Genomic DNA, 22,153 nt, shown 5'->3' with positions numbered 1-22,153 from the left:
CTATAGCTGTTCATTTGAACCTGAAATCATAAAAATTGCTCAGTCATCTCATAAGATGTATAGCAATAACATACTAAATTTCCAAGAGTCTACGACAATTTTAAATGCCTGTACAAAAAAGTCTATAAATTTATTGAAGGCATTTCATAAGAGCCGATTAATGTCAACCAATAACAACTGAAATTTTCTGTACAAATACAAAAATACCATCAACAATGACTCCTTGGGTAAAAAAAAAAAAAATTTAGAAATCAGCTACAACAAACTTTTGGAAATAAATGCTACCATTTGGAGGATATCATTTTCAAAAAAAAAAAAAATATATATAAATAAAACCATATATGCATTATTTGGATTCTTTAGATTCTTTGGACTACTGTTCCCATCGACTGAAACGTTGTGAAAACATTGTGAAAATAATACTCAAGATGAGAACAGTAATCTGAAGAATCCACATAATATGAATAACCACTCCCCATCTAAAAAATTCCAAAATACAAAAACATACAGGGTGTAACGATAAAATTGTCGCTCTAGAAAAGACGATATTCCATTTCCATTTGATGAAAACCGGTTTTATTTTTTGTGACAGACCATCTAGTAGTTGACTAGTTGCATACATATCCCAAGAGCAGTAGAAGTCTTCTATCATGTCTGAAAGTGATACAATGTTCAACAAGCCAGATCGTAGATGCGATGCTGTACAACTCATGCTTTCTACTGATCCAAGTTATGACAACAGGATCATTGCCAGCATCCTCAAAATACAAATCTGGATGGTTTAACACTTGAGATCACAGCTCAATGACGTTTCCAGCCACAGTTATGATGTTTGGTGTGGTTTCAAGTGAGGGCCATGTCATGTCACCTCACATCTTTGAATTCGACTTGAAAGTCAATACCAAAGTGTATCTAGATGTGCTAAAGAGTGTGGTGATTCCCTGGTGCAATCAGGTGGCTGCTGGCAGACCCGGGGTATGGCTGCAGGGCTCGGCACTGGCCCACAAGTTCAACAGACACAGGCTTGGCTTCAGAAGGAGTGTTACAACTTTGTACCCTTCTCTCATTGCCTGACCTCCTCCCTCAACTTGAACTCGCTGGACTACTTCATTTGGTCATATGTCGAGAACATCATCAACATAACCTCCCACAACACCAAAGCTAGCCTGATCGCCATCTGCCGAGTCTTCACCGAGTTCCCGCCAGCGCTCGTGGAGAAAGCATGCTCCTAGTTTCAGACCCATATCAAGGCGGTGATTGAGGCTGAAGGCAGCTATATTGAATAGATGTCATCTCTACTACATAATATATCGTTCCACCCTGTATACCTTTTTTTATTTTAAGATAATTATTACCTTTGTCTGATTCCAAAGGCCCATTCACCACTTTTTAGCCGATCTTCCATTAAAGATGAATGCATTGGTTCTGCCGGGGAAATAATGTTCAAATTGAAAGCATTTCCAGGTATGCTTGGCAAAGGTTGGTCTATCACATCTTTATCTGTAATCAAGATCCAATTTAACATTGATATTAGTTGTGATGATTGAACAATTTTTTTTTTGCAATGGAGTCACCATTTACAAAGGCCCGAAAGCCACTCGAAACCACTGGTTAATGAGTGTAGGATGGTCATCGGAACAACAGTATAGTAATCATTAGTGTTGCAAGTTGTATTGTGAGTGGAAGGGATTAAGAAATAAACAGAAATTCCAGGGAGGAAATTTACAACACGTGTGGATGGATAGAGAGAAGAAATTTTATTGAATACATAGGATTATGAGATAGTTACAAAGGGAAATAATAAAAAAATAAGAGTTATTAGCCTTCTAACACGAGTTATCGGACTTTCAACACGTCCAATTGCTCTTAGAATGCTATTGTGTTCTTTTTATTAAAAAAAAAAATGTGCATGAGCATAATCTCGGTAAACAAATTTAAAGCCCGAATAAAAGCCCTTTAAGTTTTTCTAGTTTTGCTTGAGTAGGAGGTTTTGTCATAATGTCAGTTAGCATATCTGTTGTGGGACAATAAATTATCTCTATTATTTTTTCTGAGGTGGTTATGCAGGGTCTGGTTCCAGTTTCTGTCAAATTGTTTTAGGCTGTATAGGGATTTGCTTAACATACAAACTAGTTTTTTGCCTGTTTTCCATCTTATTTCAATTTCTTCTGGTTGCTCCATATAAAATTCATAATCATGGAGGTATGCTGTTTTCACATCCATTCGATGTACGATGAGATCATACTGGATAGCTATTTGCACTTTTTTTTTTTTTCATTTTTCTTAAACTTTTTCTTCTAGGGGATGGGACATCCAACCAGATGCCTGACATTTACCCCTATTTTAGTGAGTCCAACCAAGAGATCTTTTCAGGATTCTAGCCGTCCCTTTCAGTGCAATCGCTTGTATTTCACTTGCACTTGGTTCACCGGGTATGCTTGCTATGTACTTTTTAAAGTTCTTTTTCATAATTCCAGTTGCTCCTATGATGACTGGTATAATTGAAACGTCTTTTAATTTCCAATTTCGTTTCATATCATACATAAGTCCTTGATACTTTGTTATCTTTTCCCTCTCAACTCTGTTAAGCCCTGTATCATTGGGTACACTGACCTCTATTACGGTCACTTTTTTGTTTGCTCTGTCCCAAATCACTATATCTGGTTTAACAGCTGCATTTTCAAGATATGTAGCAGTAGGGATTATGTAGTCATAGTGAATAGTGTAGTTGTCATTCCCAACTGTTCGTTCAGGTATATGTTCCCAGGATTTTTTACTACACTGAATGTTGAGTTTCTTACATATCTTCCAGTAAAGGTATTTGCAAACTCCGTTATGGCGATCTGTATAAAAACCGTCTCCAAGTAGGACTTTGCAACCAGAAATCAGGTGGCCCACACTCTCAACCTCAGTGCTACAGAACCTGCATTTGCACTAGTGTGCGAATCGATGTGATGTCGACTGTTGGAAAGAAAGTTTCTGAATAATCTATTCCTTTGGTTTGGTTATAGCCTCTTGCGACGAATCTTGCATTGTATTTGGGCGAGCTGATGGAGTTTTCTTTGATTTTGTACACCCATCTACCACTCACTATCATTTTGCCTTTACGTAAAGATGTCAACTGGGAAAGTAGTAGCTTCTTTGTAGGTATATGCTACACCATATGCTGCTTTGAAGCAGTAGTCGACACATTCATTAATGTGTGATTACTTTTGTTCTGAACTACTTTCACATAGTCCATTAAATAGCTGGGTGGTTTGTTTTCCCGCCTTGGGTATCTCCGAGTATAGCTATCCTCTTCTGTGGCACTAGTTGATTAATCAACATCAGATCGTTTAGAGTTTTCCGATTTAAAATTTTTCATTAAGTTTTGTTGAAAAAGATCCTCATCATCATCGCTTAGTGGATAAGTTTGCATGTGTTGATCGAAGACGTTGTTGATGAATTTAACTTGTCTATATTTATATACTTTTCCATTGTCTGGGTAGTAGACTAGGTATGCTGCGCTGTTACTGTCATATTTGACCAAAAATCACTTTTTGGCATTTTTTTCTTTTTCTGTTTTGTTAGAGTAGGCATAACACACCGAGCTGAAGATGTGCAATTTTGAAAGATCAGGTTTTCTCTTGGTTATTTCATGATAGGGAGTCTACTTTAAATGGTTGTTGACACACTTTTTTGTATAACTGAAGATGTCATAATAATGTAAGTCTGTAAAGTTTTGGGTAAACTGCTTTCCATCATGCATCATGCCGTTTCAAATAATGTTCACCAATTCCTCTCGGCAATTCCATTTTGATGAGGTGAATATGGTGCTGAGGTCTTGTCTTATGTTGCTTTGGTGGAGTAATTTTTGGAAGTCGTTTGACTTGAACTCCAAACCATTGTCCAATCGAAGTATTTTTGTTTCGCCATAGGGAGAAACATCCACAATGAATTTTTTGACAGCAAGTGTATTGTCACTTTTATATATATATATATTTTTTTTTTTACACAGGTATCACCACATTATCAAGGCCAAGACGCCACTCGAGGATAAGGGTTAAAGTGTGTACAGTAGAAATTGGACAATATAGTAATCAATTCGGTAAATTTGTTAACTTATATAGAACGGCTCATCAAGAACTTGTTTACGTTAGACTTGAAGACAACCATATTGTAGTCAGCCGGAAAGCAGGAAAACGGAAGCCAATTCCACAGGCGTGCAGTTCTAAGAAAGAAGCTTTGTTTATGGAATCTACGTTTAGGTTTAGGCACAGATAAAGAGTGAGGGGAATTATTGATAGTGTTTTCGGCGAGGGGGAACCATAGACTGAAGCTCAGTCAAACACTTTCCATGAAAATAACGATACATCAGAGACAAACTCGCAACATCTGTTCTGTGAGATAGAGGTTGCAGGGAAGAGAAAAGGACATCTCCTATGAGGCTACAAAGTCTATTTTGAACTCTATCAAGGCAGGACAAGTCCTTTCTAGCAGCTTCTGCCCAGATGTGGCAACAGTATTCCATCCTTGGACGTACCTGGCTCTTATATAGATAGAGAATTGCATCAGCAGTGAGATATCTACTTGATCGATAGAAAGATCCCACCATTTGTTCAGCGGCCTTGGCAACAGATTTGATGTACGTGTTCCATTTAAGATCAGGAGTAAAGGTCAAGCCCAGAAGCTTGTCAAAACTTGCAGCCTCCTGAAGACGAGAGCCATTCATTTCAATTGATGTCAGATGTGGATCAGAGTGTTGATGATGTAAAGAGAGAAGCTTGGTTTTAGATACATTAAAAGTATCCAGCCACTCCTTTTCCCATTGTACTACGTGCTCAAGATCAGAGGAGAGAGAATCGGAGAGAACTTGGTCATTTACTGTCTTAGATGTGCTACCATAAATGGTAGTGTCATGAGCATAAATGTCTACAAATGATGTAAGGATGTGATTTGGAAGCTCATTAATGTAGATAAGGAAGAGAGTTGGGCCCAAGATGGACCCCTGAGGTATTCCAGCATTAATACTGTGAGCTTCTGATTTTTGCCCCTAACTACTACTCTTATGAACCTATCAAAGAGAAATGATTTATAATTGAGAAGACATTTCCAGCTATACCACAGCTAGTGATCTTGTGAAGTAAACCTTTATGCCATACCCTATCAAAGTCCTTTGATATGTCAAGAGCAATTACCCTAGAAAGGTAGCCTCCGTCGAGAGATTTGCTAATCCTATCAGATATAACTGTAAGCACATCTGCTGTAGATCTAGCAGAACGGAAACCATATTGAGTGTCACTAAGAAGGTTATTTTTGTTGAGATGGTTGATTACTTCTGTATTTAACAGATTCCAGCAACTTACTCATGACACACAGGAGACTTATTGGCCTGTACTGAGAGGGGGATGAGCAATCACCTGAATTCTTAAATACAGGGCATACTGATGAAATTTTCCAGGGTGATGGGAAGCAATTCTCCTTCAGACAACGTTTAAACAGTTTTGTAAAGATGGGCGCTAGTTCTGGTTGAAGTTTTTTGAGTACTATAATTGGAATACCGTCAGGGCCTATTGCTTTACTGGAATCAAGGTTTTTGATTAGTTTGGCAACATCGCGTACAGATATATGTATATCACATAGCTTGTTTTTTGATACAGGAGGAAATAATGGGGGTTGGCTGCCTTGGTCGCAAAGGGTAGAATTAGCTGCAAAGTTCTTGTTTTGACAAGCTTCTGGGTTTGACCTTTACTCCTGATCTGAAATGGAACACGTACATCAAGTCTGTTGCCAAGGTCGCAGGAAAGATGGTGGGATCCTTCTACCGCTCCAGAAGATATCTCACTACTGATGCAATTCTCTATCTATATAAAAGCCAAGTACGGCCAAGGATAGAATACTGTTGCCATATCTGGGCAGGAGCTGCCAAAAACAGCCTATCATGCCTTGACAGAGTACAAAATAGACTTCGTGGTTTAGTGGGGGATGCCTTTTTCTCTACCCTGCAACCCCTCTCCCACAGAAGAGACGTTGCGAGCCTATCCTTGTTTTATCATTATTTTCATGGCAGGTGCTCGTCTGAACTCCAATCCCTGGTCCCCCCTCGCCAATCTTTCACGAAAAACACCCGTCTAGCTGAATCCACTGTGAAAAATTTCCCCCACTCTATATCTGTGCCTAAATCAAAACGCGGATTTCATGAGCAAAGCTTCTTTCTTAGAACTGCACGCCTGTGGAACTCTGTTCCATCTGCCTGCTTCCCTCCGGACTACAACTTGGATGTCTTCAAGTCTAATGTAATCAAATTCTTAATGAACCGCCCCCCTAATTAAACACTTCATAAAATCTCCTCACTAACGTGATGTACTTGCAATAACCCTTATCCCTGAGTGGCTTCCGGGCCTTGATAAGTGGTGATCACTGTGTAAAAAAAAAAAAAAAAAAAAAAAAAAAGGTCCATTGATGATAGTTGGGATAGAACACACGCTTCTGTTCAGGATTCTGTTTGCTATTTGCTAAAACTGGTGGGAATCAAGCTGCTGCTCAGCTACTTTAGACTTGACGGACTGAGCATACAACTCTCTTGCGTTCTTTATTACTTTTTTTACAGTGGTTGCTGGCAGTCCTGAAAGCGGCTTTAGTTTCCATACATCTATTATGTTGGAAGCAGTGGAAGCAGGCCCCCAACCGCAGGCCAACAGACTTGCTACGGTTGAAGATGGCCCCTGTTACTTCTTCGTATCGAGCGAGCGCCTCGACCACCGCTTGAACGTCCGTGAGGCAAGACACGAACACGGTGACGTCATCGGCGAACGCGGAAACCCTGGCTCGTGTGCCTCCAGGGAGAGCTATTCCGCGCAGGACTGGTGTAGCCGCCTCGTCCCTTAACTTGCGAAGGAGGGGTTCCAACGCCAGGACATACAACAGAGGCGACAGCGGACAACCCTGTCGCACCGACCGAGAGACAGCGAATGACTCCGACAGCTTACCGTTGATCTGCACCGCTACCGTCGGCCTGTCATACAGAACAAAGATCCACTTGCGGAAGTCCGGATTAAATCCGGCGGCCTCTAGCACAGATCCTAGGAACCGATGGTCGACCCTATCGAATGCCTTGGACTGATCCAAACTGATCAGCGCGGCTTCGGCGTCGTCTTCTGTCCCCTCTATGATCGAGCGTATCAAGTGCAAATTGTCTTGAATCGATCTCCCCTTCACAGCATAAGTCTGGTCCGGTTCGATCAAGTCAGTGATGACAACCTGCAAGCGATTCGCAAGAATCTTTGCCAAAATCTTTAACTCTGTGTTTAGCAGAGTCAAGGGCCTAAAATCATCAAAGTTTTCCCTCCCACCATGCCGTTGACCTTTCCTCAGCAATGTGATCACACCCTTGGTCACCTGTCCAGGGATGGAACCCTGGGCAAACCAATGGTTGAACATATCCTTCAGAATAGGGACCAACATGGGCGACAGCCTCAAGTAAAACTCGTAGGGTAAACCATCAAGCCCCGGGGATTTGTTATAGCCGACCTGCTTCAACGCAGTAATGACCTCGTGTTCAGTAATAAGACCATCACAGCTAGCCGCCCGAGCCGCCGTGAGGCGGGGCGAGTCAGCCAAATAGCTGCCAAACTCATCAACCCTGAGTCCGGGTAGTTGGGTGAAGCGCACCGATAGATGCTCCCGAAACCCCTCGCAGATCTCCCGAGTTGATACTAAAGCGTGTCCTTCCAGGTTATGTACTTTACGAATGTACCCATCCGAACCGCGCCTTAAAGCAGCCTTACGCTCAGCAGCGTCAACATTCACAGCCTCGTTAGAAACTTTCTTTAACCTAGCCCTAACTACTTGACCTTCATACCGCTCGCTAGCCAAGCGGTTGAGATCTTGTTTAGCTAGTGCTAACTCTAGGGGGTCCCCCCCCCCTCCACCGCCCGGGTCAGCTTATCCTCTAAACGCTTCTTTACCTTAGCCTTATCTATCGCGAGGCGTTGGCTATACTGGACAGAGAAGCGCCTAATTTTGGCCTTGAGACTGACCCACCACTTACTCCCTGTAACCGCCCCCACTAAAGCCCGCTGAATTAGCTCAGTGACCTTCAACCGGTCGTCCTCCAGCTCCAACAAGGTGCTGTTGAACTTCCAGTATCCGGCCAGTTTAGGCCTAGCACTTAAGTTCAAACGGGCCATAACAAGTTTATGGTCCGAGTGTCCTAGCAAGTGGAACGTGGGGCAAGATAGGAAGTCTACATCACCTCTTCTAACTAACATCCGATCCAAGTAAGTGCTTGGATGGGAAGGCACTACAGGATGCCACGTCCACATCTCCTGCCCCGGATGATCCAGACGAAATCTGTCGACGAGATTGCACGAGGCCATCAGGTCAGACAGACTGCTGTCACACCACGCCGACCCGCTAGTCCCCCCGACCTTATCTATTTTGGGATCAAGGATTGCATTCCAATCCCCCATTAAAACTAACCATTCCGGATCCACTAAGAAGCCCTCCAACCGTCGAAAAAAGGTTGCCCTCTCTACAGCAGCATTGGGAGCATAAACAGCAACAATCCGAAAAACACTCCAATTAACAGCAACATCAACAACAAGCGCCCGCTTGGTCTTGGGTGACTGTCTGCAAGGATGGCTGTTTGTTGGTCTTGCCTTTCTTTACGACCATCACCCAGCCTGTCAGTGCCTCTGGAGGATTAGCGGCCGGCGCGGGAGCAGCGGCTTGATTTGTTGTCACGCTTGTTCCCGCCGCTTTTGTGGGCTTCTTCCCTCCATTCCTCTTCGGACAGTCCTTCGCCATATGCCCTTGTTGTGTGCACAGCCAGCAATGGGGCCTCCTCCCTTCCACTATAAGGGAGAGTGTCCATTCTCCGAACTTGAGTGTGGCTGGGATGGCGTAGAATCCAGCCTTGTCCAGGACCATCTGTACTTTGTAGTCCCCGGTCATGATGTTTCTTAATCCGCGGACCGGGGTGACTTCCTCTACGTCCCCATACTGGCTTAGGATGGCCCCCAGTTGTTTGGCCTCCATATAGCAGGGGACGTTTAGAGCAGAAACATTTGCTCTCCTCTTGTTCATATAAATGGGTTGGAGCTTTATGTTCCTGCTCTGATGGCTGGTCCTGGACAGCCTGACTGCGTCCTCGGAGGTGGGGAGCAGACCATCCCACTGTGCGTAACTCCTTCTACAGATGTAGTTGGCGGAATGTTCTGCTCCAGCAACACGTTCATCATGGTGTCCTTGTTGACGCCCGTCAGACCCCTTGTCTTGGTGTCTGAAGTTATCAGCGAGAGCACTCTTTTCTCCAGAACTTCCACTTGACCCGGGAGGGGTTGGATGTTGTTCCCCTCGGTATACTCCTTGTAAGTGGAGTCGAAGAGTGCTCTGTAGTCTTCGGGCGTCAACTTCACTTGCTGCTCTTTGGGGCCCCATGCCGGTCCTCCATCCTGGTGGGTGTCAGCTGGACTCGGGTTGGGGGGCGTAGCTGGTGTTGTGGGGCTCTCTCTTGTTATGGGCATTTTTGGTTTCGGAACTGGGCCGTTACCAGGCAAAGTAGGCCATTGTGTCTTTGGCGTTGTTTCGTCCTGGCTTGGTTTTCTCTCCGGGCCGCTCCCCTTTCTTATTTTCTTCCTTTGCTGGGTGGCTGTCCCCTTGGGGGATGGAGGTGTCTCCCCTTCTGGTGCCGTGTTCCCAGCTGGAGCCTTGGTGGGTACTGTCAAGGGTGTCTCTCCTTCCAGCTTGCTTTTGTTACCACTGGCCGGAGAGTCACCCCTTTTCCGTATTTGGTCCTCTTGGGGAGTATTGGGGGGCCAATCACTGTCTTCCCCGCCGAATAGTGAGCAGATGGAGGCTATTACATCTTCATCCAGCGCCTCGGTTTGGTCTGCAGTGCTGTTTTCCTCCTTTTCTGTTGGAGAGTCGCCCTTTGGGGGAGCGGGGGATGGGTTCCCCGGTCTTCCTCCCTTGGTTCTGCCGTCCTGGGGTGCAGCTGGTTGGCTGGGTTCTGCACTTTCCCCAGCTAGTGACTTAACGGCAGCTTTTTCCGCTGGGTTGCCCTCGTGGGGAGCGGTTGCAGGTGCTTCTCGGGGGGTCGCCGCGGGCTGCGGCCCTATCCTCCCGCTTTCTTCCAAGGTCACCGCGCGCTGGGGCCCTACCTTGTTTCCTGGCGCCGTCTTGCCGGGAGATGCATCAGCTCCCTCACATAGGGAGTCGTTAGCAGTTGAGATGCTGCGCATTTGGGGTGACGTACCCCTCCGCCTGGCATTGTGGCGGTTGCACTGGCCGCTGACGCGGACCAAAGTGTAGTGGGGGAAAAGAAAACCCAGGGGAATGGAGGGGGAGGAGCGGACTTTGAAGAAATTAGAGTTTTTGACTTCCCCTCACGGGGATGTCGGGTTAGCAGCTCAGATCCCCCCGCGAGGGGGTAGAGCAGAGAAGAAAGACGCAGTGGGTGCTAGCGGGTCAGAGTGCCGCGTCGCAATTAAGAGAGAGAGGGGATAGGCATCCCTGCCCACAGAGGGGAGCAGAAACGAAGCACCCGCCATACCCCACGTCACCCTACCCACTAATTTACCCCAACAGAAGCGAGAAAGAGAACCCTGTCTGCTCGATCCACTGGGAGAGCAGCGAAGATAGACAAAGTTTGGGCCTGGCAGGTCAGAGTGCTGCTCAGGCAATTAAGTGTTGAGAAATTAGACCATCCCCTGTCTCTAGAGGGAAGAGACCGGAACGAAGAAAAAACGTATGGAAAGAACAACAAAAGCAGGTCTCAACTACCAGCTAGTGGTGCTGGTCCCGAGATTCCAAAGGAGGGGGTCGGTCCTTGCTAACGAAGGTTAGTATGAAAACACCTTAACCTAGCCCGAAAGCCCGGTGGCGGAAAGTTTCGTAACTGAGAGAACAGATGGTATTTATTTGCTCCCCCACCGAGCAAATTAGGCACAAGGCCAATTTTTAATGTGAGGAGTGAAGGGAGGGGGAAGGGAAAAGGGGACCAGCTCCCGAGAGGTGGGAAATGGGAGCTGGTTAAAGGTCAGGCATGTAGGGTTGCCCCCACATCTGGTCTTTGCTAGTCATAGCTAGTCATAGCTTGCAGTATCTGTCGGAACAGATGGTATTTATTTGCTCCCCCACCGAGCAAATTAGGCACAAGGCCAATTTTTAATGTGAGGAGTGAAGGGAGGGGGAAGGGAAAAGGGGACCAGCTCCCGAGAGGTGGGAAATGGGAGCTGGTTAAAGGTCAGGCATGTAGGGTTGCCCCCACATCTGGTCTTTGCTAGTCATAGCTAGTCATAGCTTGCAGTATCTGTCGGAACAGATACTACACTTTGATCTTGTTTATATATTTTATTGAGAAAGAAAAAATTGAACATAAAAAACGTACAAAAAATTCAATTCAACAAAATTAGGCACAAGGCCCTACAAGAAATTGGGAGGGGGAGGGTACAGGGTCTTTTTGACTATGTAACAGATGAGACTTTGAAGTCTTACTCTTGACTGGCAACATTTACCAAAATACCCCAATCACTCTGTGGATCCTAATCTAACTAATAACCCCAGCGTTCAATGTAAAATTTAACTATGTACAATTTGTATATTCATTTCTGTATGTTGTGTGTGCATTTTTTTTTTTTTTTTTTTTGTGTGTGTGTGTGTGTATGTGTGAGAAAATAAAGTTCGATTTCATTAGAAAGAGTTCTTGAATTAATTGGCATAAAATGTTCGTGGAGTGGGAAAAAACTAATGAAAGTGTTCATTTCAAAAATAAAGAAAAAACTACTAATGTGTTGTTAGTAAGACCCCCCTGTACTATTCTATGTGGCTAGATCCCCCACTGTTTTCCGGGGAACCGAAAACAAGCAGAGCATCCCTAATGGGGTTTGGGGAAGTCGCCTTAATGGAGGTGGGAGAAAATAAAGCAACGGATGGAGGGGGTAGGAAGGTGACCTCTGAGTAGGGGGATGACCGGGGGCATCAGAAAATAAAGATGAGGAGCAGGGGGGTTGGGCAGACTCAGAGGTTCTCTAATACCAAAAAATAAAATCAGGAACAGGATCTCATTTGTACCACCAGTCAAGAGTTACTTTACTGAACTTATAATGCTAACCTAGGCGGGATGGGTTCCGTAGGACCCAGCACCGCCCATGCCATGCCTAAGGAGGGAACACGTATTGAAACTTGGCTCCTCGACGGATGCACAAACTAGTGCTGTGCACCCACCTCTTGTCAAATTCCACTCTAGGCAACCTCTTCCAATCGCATCTGATCTTTACTTTAAGCAAATGTTTAAAGTAAACGATCAGATCCCGATCAGGAACAGATGTCCCTTCGTGGACCAACTTGAGGCGCGTGATCCAAATGGTCATATGCGCTACTGCTAGGATCGCCAGGAAAACCAAACTTTCCTCCCTGGGGAACGGCGGCTCCATGTTGTACACAAAAGTTCCTACGTCGAGATCGAGCAGACACTCGGCATCGATGCGAGCTGTTACCCCCTCGACGTACCTTAATAGGGGCTGTATCCGGCTGCAACTAAAAAACGCGTGCTCGATTGTTTCGGGCTCGCGTTCGTCACAGCACAGACAGAAGCGGCTGGTATGTTCTTTATACCGGAAAAGTACGTCGAAGAGGGGCAGTGCATTTCGGACCAGTCGCCAAGTCAGGGAGAATTCCGAGTTATTCAGAATCTCCCGTCCCGGCGCCCAACGCCATTGAGAACGGACAACCTCCATCGACCATCCCATCCGCCTACAAAGTGGATCCTTCGCGGTCCCCTCCACTAAATCCCGATACAGTTTCTTCCTTGGCTGATCGAGGACATTGGTCCCCGGCAAAGCTCTAAGAGCGGTTCGGCATTCGGAGAAGAACTTGGACTCCCCCTTTGGTCTACGACGACCTTCTACCGAAGGGTTGGGTTTGAGATTGGGAAACGAGTTCTCAACCACAGGGACCCAAGGAGCGTCTCCTTCAAGCGAACGACCCAGGAAAGCCAATCTCTCGGCGTTTCTATGACACAAGAGACTGGGCTGACCCAGGCCTCCCTCGCTCGGATTTTGAACACAGACCTCTCTGCAGACATAATGCTTACCCTCGTTCCACAAAAGTGAATCGAGGCGCCCTTGTAAGCGGGTTAGTCGTTCTGCAGGGAGAGGAAGTACAGACAAACGGTAAAGGATGAGCGGAAAGACGTATGTAGCACACGCCTCTGCCTGACCCTTCAAGGACAATTTCCTTCCAATCCAAGTCTTTACTGACGATTTGACCTTAGACTGTACTTCCGACCAATTCTTTTCCAGCTGAAGTCCCGGTCCAAACCAGACACCGAGAATGCGGACCGGTCCATCGGTCCAGCTGAAAATACCTGGAAGCGAGTTTACCCCGGTCCAGGCCCCCAACCGCAGGCCAACAGACTTGCTACGGTTGAAGATGGCCCCTGTTACTTCTTCGTATCGAGCGAGCGCCTCGACCACCGCTTGAACGTCCGTGAGGCAAGACACGAACACGGTGACGTCATCGGCGAACGCGGAAACCCTGGCTCGTGTGCCTCCAGGGAGAGCTATTCCGCGCAGGACTGGTGTAGCCGCCTCGTCCCTTAACTTGCGAAGGAGGGGTTCCAACGCCAGGACATACAACAGAGGCGACAGCGGACAACCCTGTCGCACCGACCGAGAGACAGCGAATGACTCCGACAGCTTACCGTTGATCTGCACCGCTACCGTCGGCCTGTCATACAGAACAAAGATCCACTTGCGGAAGTCCGGATTAAATCCGGCGGCCTCTAGCACAGATCCTAGGAACCGATGGTCGGCCCTATCGAATGCCTTGGACTGATCCAAACTGATCAGCGCGGCTTCGGCGTCGTCTTCTGTCCCCTCTATGATCGAGCGTATCAAGTGCAAATTGTCTTGAATCGATCTCCCCTTCACAGCATAAGTCTGGTCCGGTTCGATCAAGTCAGTGATGACAACCTGCAAGCGATTCGCAAGAATCTTTGCCAAAATCTTTAACTCTGTGTTTAGCAGAGTCAAGGGCCTAAAATCATCAAAGTTTTCCCTCCCACCATGCCGTTGACCTTTCCTCAGCAATGTGATCACACCTTTGGTCACCTGTCCAGGGATGGAACCCTGGGCAAACCAATGGTTGAACATATCCTTCAGAATAGGGACCAACATGGGCGACAGCCTCAAGTAAAACTCGTAGGGTAGACCATCAAGCCCCGGGGATTTGTTATAGCCGACCTGCTTCAACGCAGTAATGACCTCATGTTCAGTAATAAGACCATCACAGCTAGCCGCCCGAGCCGCCGTGAGGCGGGGCGAGTCAGCCAAATAGCTGCCAAACTCATCAACCCTGAGTCCGGGTAGTTGGGTGAAGCGCACCGATAGATGCTCCCGAAACCCCTCGCAGATCTCCCGAGTCGATACTAAGGGGTGTCCTTCCAGGTTATGTACTTTACGAATGTACCCATCCGAACCGCGCCTTAAAGCAGCCTTACGCTCAACAGCGTCAACATTCACAGCCTCGTTAGAAACTTTCTTTAACCTAGCCCTAACTACTTGACCTTCATACCGCTCGCTAGCCAAGCGGTTGAGATCTTGTTTAGCTAGTGCTAACTCTAGGGGGTCTCCCCCCTCCACCGCCCGGGTCAGCTTATCCTCTAAACGCTTCTTTGCCTTAGCCTTATCTATCGCGAGGCGTTGGCTATACTGGACAGAGAAGCGCCTAATTTTGGCCTTGAGACTAACCCACCACTTACTCCCTGTAACCGCCCCCACTAAAGCCCGCTGAATTAGCTCAGTGACTTTCAACCGGTAGTCCTCCAGCTCCAACAAGGTGCTGTTGAACTTCCAGTATCCGGCCAGTTTAGGCCTAGCGCTTAAGCTCAAACGGGCCATAACAAGTTTATGGTCCGAGTGTCCTAGCAAGTGGAACGTGGGGCAAGATAGGAAGTCTACATCGCCTCTTCTAACTAACATCCGATCCAAGTAAGTGCTTGGATGGGAAGGCACTACAGGATGCCACGTCCACATCTCCCGCCCCGGATGATCCAGACGAAATCTGTCGACGAGATCGCACGAGGCCATCAGGTCAGACAGACTGCTGTCACACCACGCCGACCCGCTAGTCCCCCCGACCTTATCTATTTTGGGATCAAGGATTGCATTCCAATCCCCCATTAAAACTAACCGTTCCGGATCCACTAAGAAGCCCTCCAACCGTCGAAAAAAGGTTGCCCTCTCTACAGCAGCATTGGGAGCATAAACAGCAACAATCCGAAAAACACTACAATTAACAGCAACATCAACAACAAGCGCCCGCCCGTCCTCGCCTGCGTGAACAACATTCACCAACGCTGACAGGGTGCGACTCACTAGCAAGGAGATTCCACGACTATAGGTATTGCCATATGCTGAGTAGACATCGTAATCGTTTACCAGCACCTGACAATCCCCGTCACAAACAAAGTGGGTCTCCTGGATAGCGGCAATATCTACCTTGAGGGACACCAAGTCTCTCACAACGCGCGAGGCCTTGCTTCGACACCTGATGCCCCTCACATTCAATGTAGCCAAGTTCAAAGACATGATCACTTACCTCAAGCACTGTCACAGACGGGTCTGAAATCCTGGGCAGTGAGGACATGGCAGGCCTGGCCAAGGCTGCCGGTAAGTAAATCCGATGAAGGTGATCCATCCTTGGCCACGCCCCCCACGTCCAGGGGGAAGGTTAGTTTGAGTGCCCTGTATAGCGATGGGTGTACATACATGGGGATTCTACCCTCACATTTAAAGAAAATGTTGGTCAGTGAAGGATGGTCCCTATCCACCAGCTGCTGGCCTGGGATCGCATTCTTCGCTGCCTTAATCATTGCCCACATTCCTCCAGTCCTAGCGTCCTTGTCGACCCTAACGAAAGTGGTCAACAAGGGAGCGTCCTTGAATTTAGTGGGGTCTGTTACTAGGTCTCCACCGACTTTTTCAAAGTTTTTAAGCTTATTGTACCGGACCTTTTGTTGTCCTTTAAGGTCCGGAGCCGGTTGGAGAGGGTCTGTTTCACAAATCCTGCTTCCTGGCAGGAAGGGGAGCTTTTTGGTCCGTTCAGTGCGGACTTTGGGAGTGGGGGAGGGGACCTCTTTTGGTTGATGGGGAGGCTGAGCGCTTGGGGAGGGGGTAGCCTGCTCGTTTTCTTCTTTTTGGCTCCTGTCACGGGATGAGGGGCGGGAAGAGTTTCTTGGGGCCTTTATAGGAGAGGGGGAAGGTTGTTCGGGTTGCTGGGGTGTTGGGATCACAGGGGGCTCATCCTGTGTTGTTGTTGCGAGGGAGTCCTTCTCAGTCTCAGTGGGGGTAGGAGGGTTTGCGCGTGTCTTGCGGCTTTTCCTCCTCCTGGCCCTCCTGATCTCTGTTGCGCTCAGGGCCATAGAGACTGTTGTTGTCTCTTCCTCTGCCTCTGACGCGGCCTCCTCCTCAGATTCTGGTAGTTTCCTCTTGTTTGAGGAGGAGGGTGTCTGTGTGTCCATTTTCTCCGTCTCGCTCTTCGGTTGTTCTTGGTCTTGGGTGACTGTCTGCAAGGATGGCTGTTTGTTGATCTTGCCTTTCTTTACGACCGTCACCCAGCCTGTCGGTGCCTCTGGAGGATTTGCGGCCGGCGCGGGAGCAGCGGCTTGATTTGTTGTCACGCTTGTTCCCGCCGCTTTTGTGGGCTTCTTCCCTCCATTCCTCTTTGGACAGTCCTTCGCCATATGCCCTTGTTGTGTGCACAGCCAGCAATGGGGCCTCCTCCCTTCCACTATAAGGGAGAGTGTCCACTCTCCGAACTTGAGTGTGGCTGGGATGGCGTAGAATCCAGCCTTGTCCAGGACCATCTGTACTTTGTAGTCCCCGGTCATGATGTTTCTTAATCCGCGGACCGGGGTGACTTCCTCTACGTCCCCATACTGGCTTAGGATAGCCCCCAGTTGTTTGGCCTCCATATAGCAGGGGACGTTTAGAGCAGAAACATTTGCTCTCCTCTTGTTCATATAGATGGGTTGGAGCTTTATGTTCCTGCTCTGATGGCAGGTCCTGGACAGCCTGACTGCGTCTTCGGAGGTGGGGAGCAGAACATCCCACTGTGCGTAACTCCTTCTACAGATGTAGTTGGCGGGAATGTTCTGTTCCAGCAACACGTTCATCATGGTGTCCTTGTTGACGCCCGTCAGACCCCTTGTCTTGGTGTCTGAAGTTATCAGCGAGAGCACTCTTTTCTCCAGAACTTCCACTTGACCCGGGAGGGGTTGGATGTTGTTCCCCTGGATATACTCCTTGTAAGTGGAGTCGAAGAGTGCTCTGTAGTCTTCGGGCGTCAACTTCCCTTGCTGCTCTTTGGGGCCCCATGCCGGTCCTCCATCCTGGTGGGTGTCAGCTGGACTCGGGTTGGGGGGCGTAGCTGGTGTTGTGGGGCTCTCTCTTGTTATGGGCATTTTTGGTTTCGGAGCTGGGCCGTTACCAGGCAAAGTAGGCCATTGTATCTTTGGCGTTGTTTCGTCCTGGCTTGGTTTGCTTTCCGGGCCGCTCCCCTTTCTTATTTTCTTCCTTTGCTGGGTGGCTGTCCCCTTGGGGGATGGAGGTGTCTCCCCTTCTGGTGCCGTGTTCCCAGCTGGAGCCTTGGTGGGTACTGTCAAGGGTGTCTCTCCTTCCAGCTTGCTTTTGTTACCACTGGCCGGAGAGTCACCCCTTTTCCGTATTTGGTCCTCTTGGGGAGTGTTGGGGGGCCAATCACTGTCTTCCCCGCTGAATAGTGAGCAGATGGAGGCTATTACATCTTCGTCCAGCGCCTCGGTTTGGTCCGCGGTGCTGTTTTCCTCCTTTTCTGTTGGGGAGTCGCCCTTTGGGGGAGCGGGGGATGGGTTCCCCGGTCTTCCTCCCTTGGTTCTGCCATCCTGGGGTGCAGCTGGTTGGCTGGGTTCTGCACTTTCCCCAGCTAGTGACTTAACGGCAGCTTTTTCCGCTGGGTTGCCCTCGTGGGGAGCGGTTGCAGGTGCTTTTCGGGGGGTCGCCGCGGGCTGCGGCCCTACCCTCCCGCTTTCTTCCAAGGTCGCCGCGCGCCGGGGCCCTACCTTGTTTCCTGGCGCCGTCTCGCCGGGAGATGCATCAGCTCCCTCACATAGGGAGTCGTTCGCAGTTGAGATGCTGCGCATTTGGGGTGACGTACCCCTCCTGCCTGGCATCGTGGCGGTTTCACTGGCCGCTGGCGCGGACCAAAGTGTAGTGGGGGAAAAGAAAACCCAGGGGAATGGAGGGGGAGGAGCGGACTTTGAAGAAATTAGAGTTTTTGACTTCCCCTCACGGGGATGTCGGGTTAACAGCTCAGATCCCCCCGCGAGGGGGTAGAGCAGAGAAGAAAGACGCAGTGGGTGCTAGCGGGTCAGAGTGCCGCGTCGCAATTAAGAGAGAGAGGGGATAGGCATCCCTGCCCACAGAGGGGAGCAGAAACGAAGCACCCGCCCTACCCCACGTCACCCTACCCACTAACTTACCCCAACGGAAGCGAGAAAGAGAACCCTGTCTGCTCGATCCACTGGGAGAGCAGCGAAGATAGACAAAGTTTGGGCCTGGCAGGTCAGAGTGCTGCTCAGGCAATTAAGTGTTGAGAAATTAGACAATCCCCTGTCTCTAGAGGGAAGAGACCGGAACGAAGAAAAAACGCATGCAAAAAACAACAAAAGCAGGTCTCAACTATCAGCTAGTGGTGCTGGTCCCGAGATTCCAGTCTCCCAAAAAAGGGGATCGGTTTCCGGGTCCAAGCTCCCACAAATGTGGAGTCGGTCCTTTAGGTCCTGACTCCCCAAAGGAGGGGGTCGGTCCTTGCTAACAAAGGTTAGTAAGAAAAAACACCTTAACCTAGCCCGAAAGCCCGGTGAGAGAACAGATACTACACTCTGATCTTGACCAAAAGGCCAAGTATATCAATTTATGTTACACTTGTCATTTAATATCATGCGACCTATATTTTCTGAGGCTAGAAATTTGGGACCCCTTTTGTATACTAGCACCCTAGATTTTTCTAGCATAACTATCAGGTTGGTGCAAAAATAATGTTTTTTGACGACATTATTTTTGCACCAACCTAATACGTATTTCTTTTTTTCTTCATATTACGGTGTAACCCGGATATAAGAGATCCCAAATATAAGAAAAACTGATATAAGTGAGATTTTCTATGGTCCCAAATTAGAGCCTGTATTAATAGTGTAACCCGGATATACGAACCCCAGGATATAAGTGTAACCCGGATATAAGAGAGATGTAGGGACATGGAGAGCCGTGTCTTATATCCGGGTTACACTGTATATGCGTAAGATTAAGTAGATTTTAACTTGAAATGGTACCAATAAATCGTTTCCGACCAATTTCCCCTTTAAAACAATCATAGTAATGATTATTAAGAGACTTCAAAACAAACAAACAAACAAACAAAAAAAGCATTCATTCAAAAAAAAAAAATAATAATAAATAAATAAATAAATAAATAAATAAATAAATAAAAAAATGCCAATGCATAAAAGAACTTTAGACATTCCAAAAGGCGAAGAAAAAAATCAATGTTACGGACGGTTTGTTGGCATTTGTACAACAACTAGAAAACTAACAGCTGCACAAGTTTATTTGTCAGCGAATTAATTGCCACTTAAACATTAATAATGCATGCATCATAGCAAAAACCTGAAAAACGGTTCGCCATTTTGACTTTTTGTTTGCGGAATAAAAAAAGAAGAAAGGGAAAAGTTAGTTTTTGTTAGAAAATACAAGCGATAAAAAACAAATTTCTTTTTGTCATTCGCAACTCACACTGGTTCGATAAAGTCGTCCGGTGGTCACGCTTAGCCATTACCGTCGTGTTAATGAAACGGGCAACGTGGACGCTCACCTTGTCGCTATGGTAACCGTCGCTAAGGCAGTCATCAACAAATAGTCTCCACGTGCTTTGAAAATGTTGATGGTATTTGGATATTTTATTGTAGAGTAAACACACTCGGTTAAATACCCTCTCCCCGAAAATGAGATTCTACTTAGCGGAAAGATTAAAAAAAAAAAAAAAAAAAAAAAGATGTGCTTATTCAGATTAGCATTTGTGGCGGCATTAAAAATTAAAGAAAATGCAGAAATGTCTATATAATGTACTTGTACTAGGTTTATCAGAATTTTTTGGGAATTTTTGACACCCCTAACAGAAAACTGCGAATAAAATATAAAAAATAAAAAAAAAACTCGTAATTTCTCTTTTTAAAGTGGGTTATTTATTTTCTGTATGAAATGTACTTCCAAAATAAAATATTAAAGTTGTTTACAAAACAATAGAAATATTATGTTAGGTACTTGTACAGTTTAGTCAAGACATTAAAAAATGAAAATATCGAAAAAAGTCTGAATTGTATGTATCTGTTATAGAACGAAGTTCTCCGGAAAAAAATTCACTTAATTTCAGTAGTTTTTTTTTTTTTTTTTTTTTTTTTTTTTACAGCGGAAAAACACGTTTTTATGAGAGCGCGTTGAAGGCGGCCATCTTGGATTTATACAAAAATTTGTTTGAATTTTAGAAATAACAAAGGGAGATAACTCCAGTTAAAGCGCTGACACCCCTTCCCATTTTTGATACTAGCTAAATCGAACATTTTGCTCGGTATCATAACAAATTGTTTTTTCGCTGTAAAAAAAAAAAAAAGAAAAAAAAAACTACTTGATGAAATTAAGTGAATTTTTTTTTCAGAGAACTTCGTTCCATAACGGATGCATACAATTTAAACTTTTTTTTCGATATTTTCATTTTTTAATGTCTTGACTAAACTGTACACGTGCATATTTTTTATTTAAAAAAAAACAAACAGTGTTTACAAAGTGCCGGTGCGCGTTCAACCAGACATTTTTTTTACGTATGAAATCAATTGAATTTTACGAGTGAATTTTTTTTCAATTTTTAAACTTTAAAAATCTATCAAAATTTTTCTATTGGTTCAATTTTTACAATATTTTCAGGGTTAATGTAAAATTTTATGCTCTTTCCAATAAACCGAATATAATATTTTGGACAAACGTTTCTTTTAACCCCTCCCCCCCATTTTGAAATGTCTATTAAAATTTAAATAATTAATTTACCTACCAAAGTTTTATATATCATAAATTAGAGATAAAAGATCAATAAATAAAATATTCTAATTTAAAACAAAAAAAAGAAGTGGTTTTTGGAAATTTTCCTGTAAAGTACAAAGTGTAACACCTTAAAAAAAAAACAAAAAAAAAAAACACGTGGATTTTTTTTTTAATGAAAGCTACAGAGGCTCCAAAATACTAATTTTGGTTAACAGCATGCAATAAAAAGACATTAATTCTGGCGTTTATAAATCACCCTAAGATAATCGTGAAAAAAAAAATCAGAGATTTCTCTCCCTTTATTTGAACAGTTAATAAATCTGAGTTCGCATTTTTTTTTTTAAATCCTTGTTTAAAAAAATATTTTATTTAAAAAGGACATGGTATATAAGTATAAATATGAATAAATTCTTAAGAATGAACAATGGAAGTACATATTAAATAGAATTTTTTATAGGTAAGTGATTTTTTGGAATTTATATATATTTTTTATAATCGGACTAAGTAAAATTTCGTTGATTTTCTTTAAATCTTTTTTTTTAAAGAAAACCGATTAAAAAAAACAAATATTGCATAATTTGCTATTAAACTTGTTATTTTTTTAAAATTTGGTCTTTGCTTCTTTAATTGAAAAAAAATTTAGGGTTTGAATTTCATTTTTCAAGTAGTTATAGGCTTCAAAAAATAGTAAGTTGATTTATTCAAGTTCATATATGACATTTTTAATGGCCAATACTGATACACCTAATGATGTACCACGGGACGATGAAAATTCCAAAAGTCACGTAATTTGATCAAGTAGTCTTTTTTTTTTTTCAAGAAAATCTAATTTTACTCCTGTTTCGATGAAGGTGAAAAATGAAAGGGGAAAAAATGGTACTTGTACAGTTTAATCAAAACATTAAAAAATGAAAATATCGAAAAAAAAAAAAAAGGTTACATTGTACGCATCCGTTTTGAACTGAAGATCCCAAAAATAAAATTCACTTAATTTGATTGAGTATTTTTTTTACAGCGGAAAAACACGTTTTTATGAGAGC

At 45.2% G+C, this 22,153-nt stretch overlaps 1 protein-coding gene across 1 annotated transcript in view; it reads right to left on the bottom strand.

Annotated features, from left to right (window-relative positions):
* LOC145291381 (dynein heavy chain domain-containing protein 1-like) overlaps nucleotides 1–19,911 on the bottom strand; it is a 494,383-nt gene extending 474,472 nt beyond the window's left edge. Inside the window, exons 1-2 of the mRNA XM_080137171.1 lie at nucleotides 19,815–19,911; nucleotides 1,356–1,500 (exon numbers count right to left, since the gene is read on the bottom strand). Coding sequence (XP_079993297.1) covers nucleotides 1,356–1,500; nucleotides 19,815–19,854 — 185 coding nt within the window. The 5' untranslated portion in view covers nucleotides 19,855–19,911. The remainder of the gene's footprint in view (nucleotides 1–1,355; nucleotides 1,501–19,814) is intronic.
* Nucleotides 19,912–22,153: the final 2,242 nt, after the last annotated feature.

Source organism: Euprymna scolopes, chromosome 12, assembly GCF_053919585.1.
Source record: "Euprymna scolopes isolate OS-2025 chromosome 12, ASM5391958v1, whole genome shotgun sequence".
Classification (NCBI taxonomy): Eukaryota; Metazoa; Mollusca; class Cephalopoda; order Sepiida; family Sepiolidae; genus Euprymna; species Euprymna scolopes.
The sequence above is the reverse complement of the archived record's forward strand: the minus strand, read 5'-3'. Positions and strand labels throughout refer to the sequence as shown.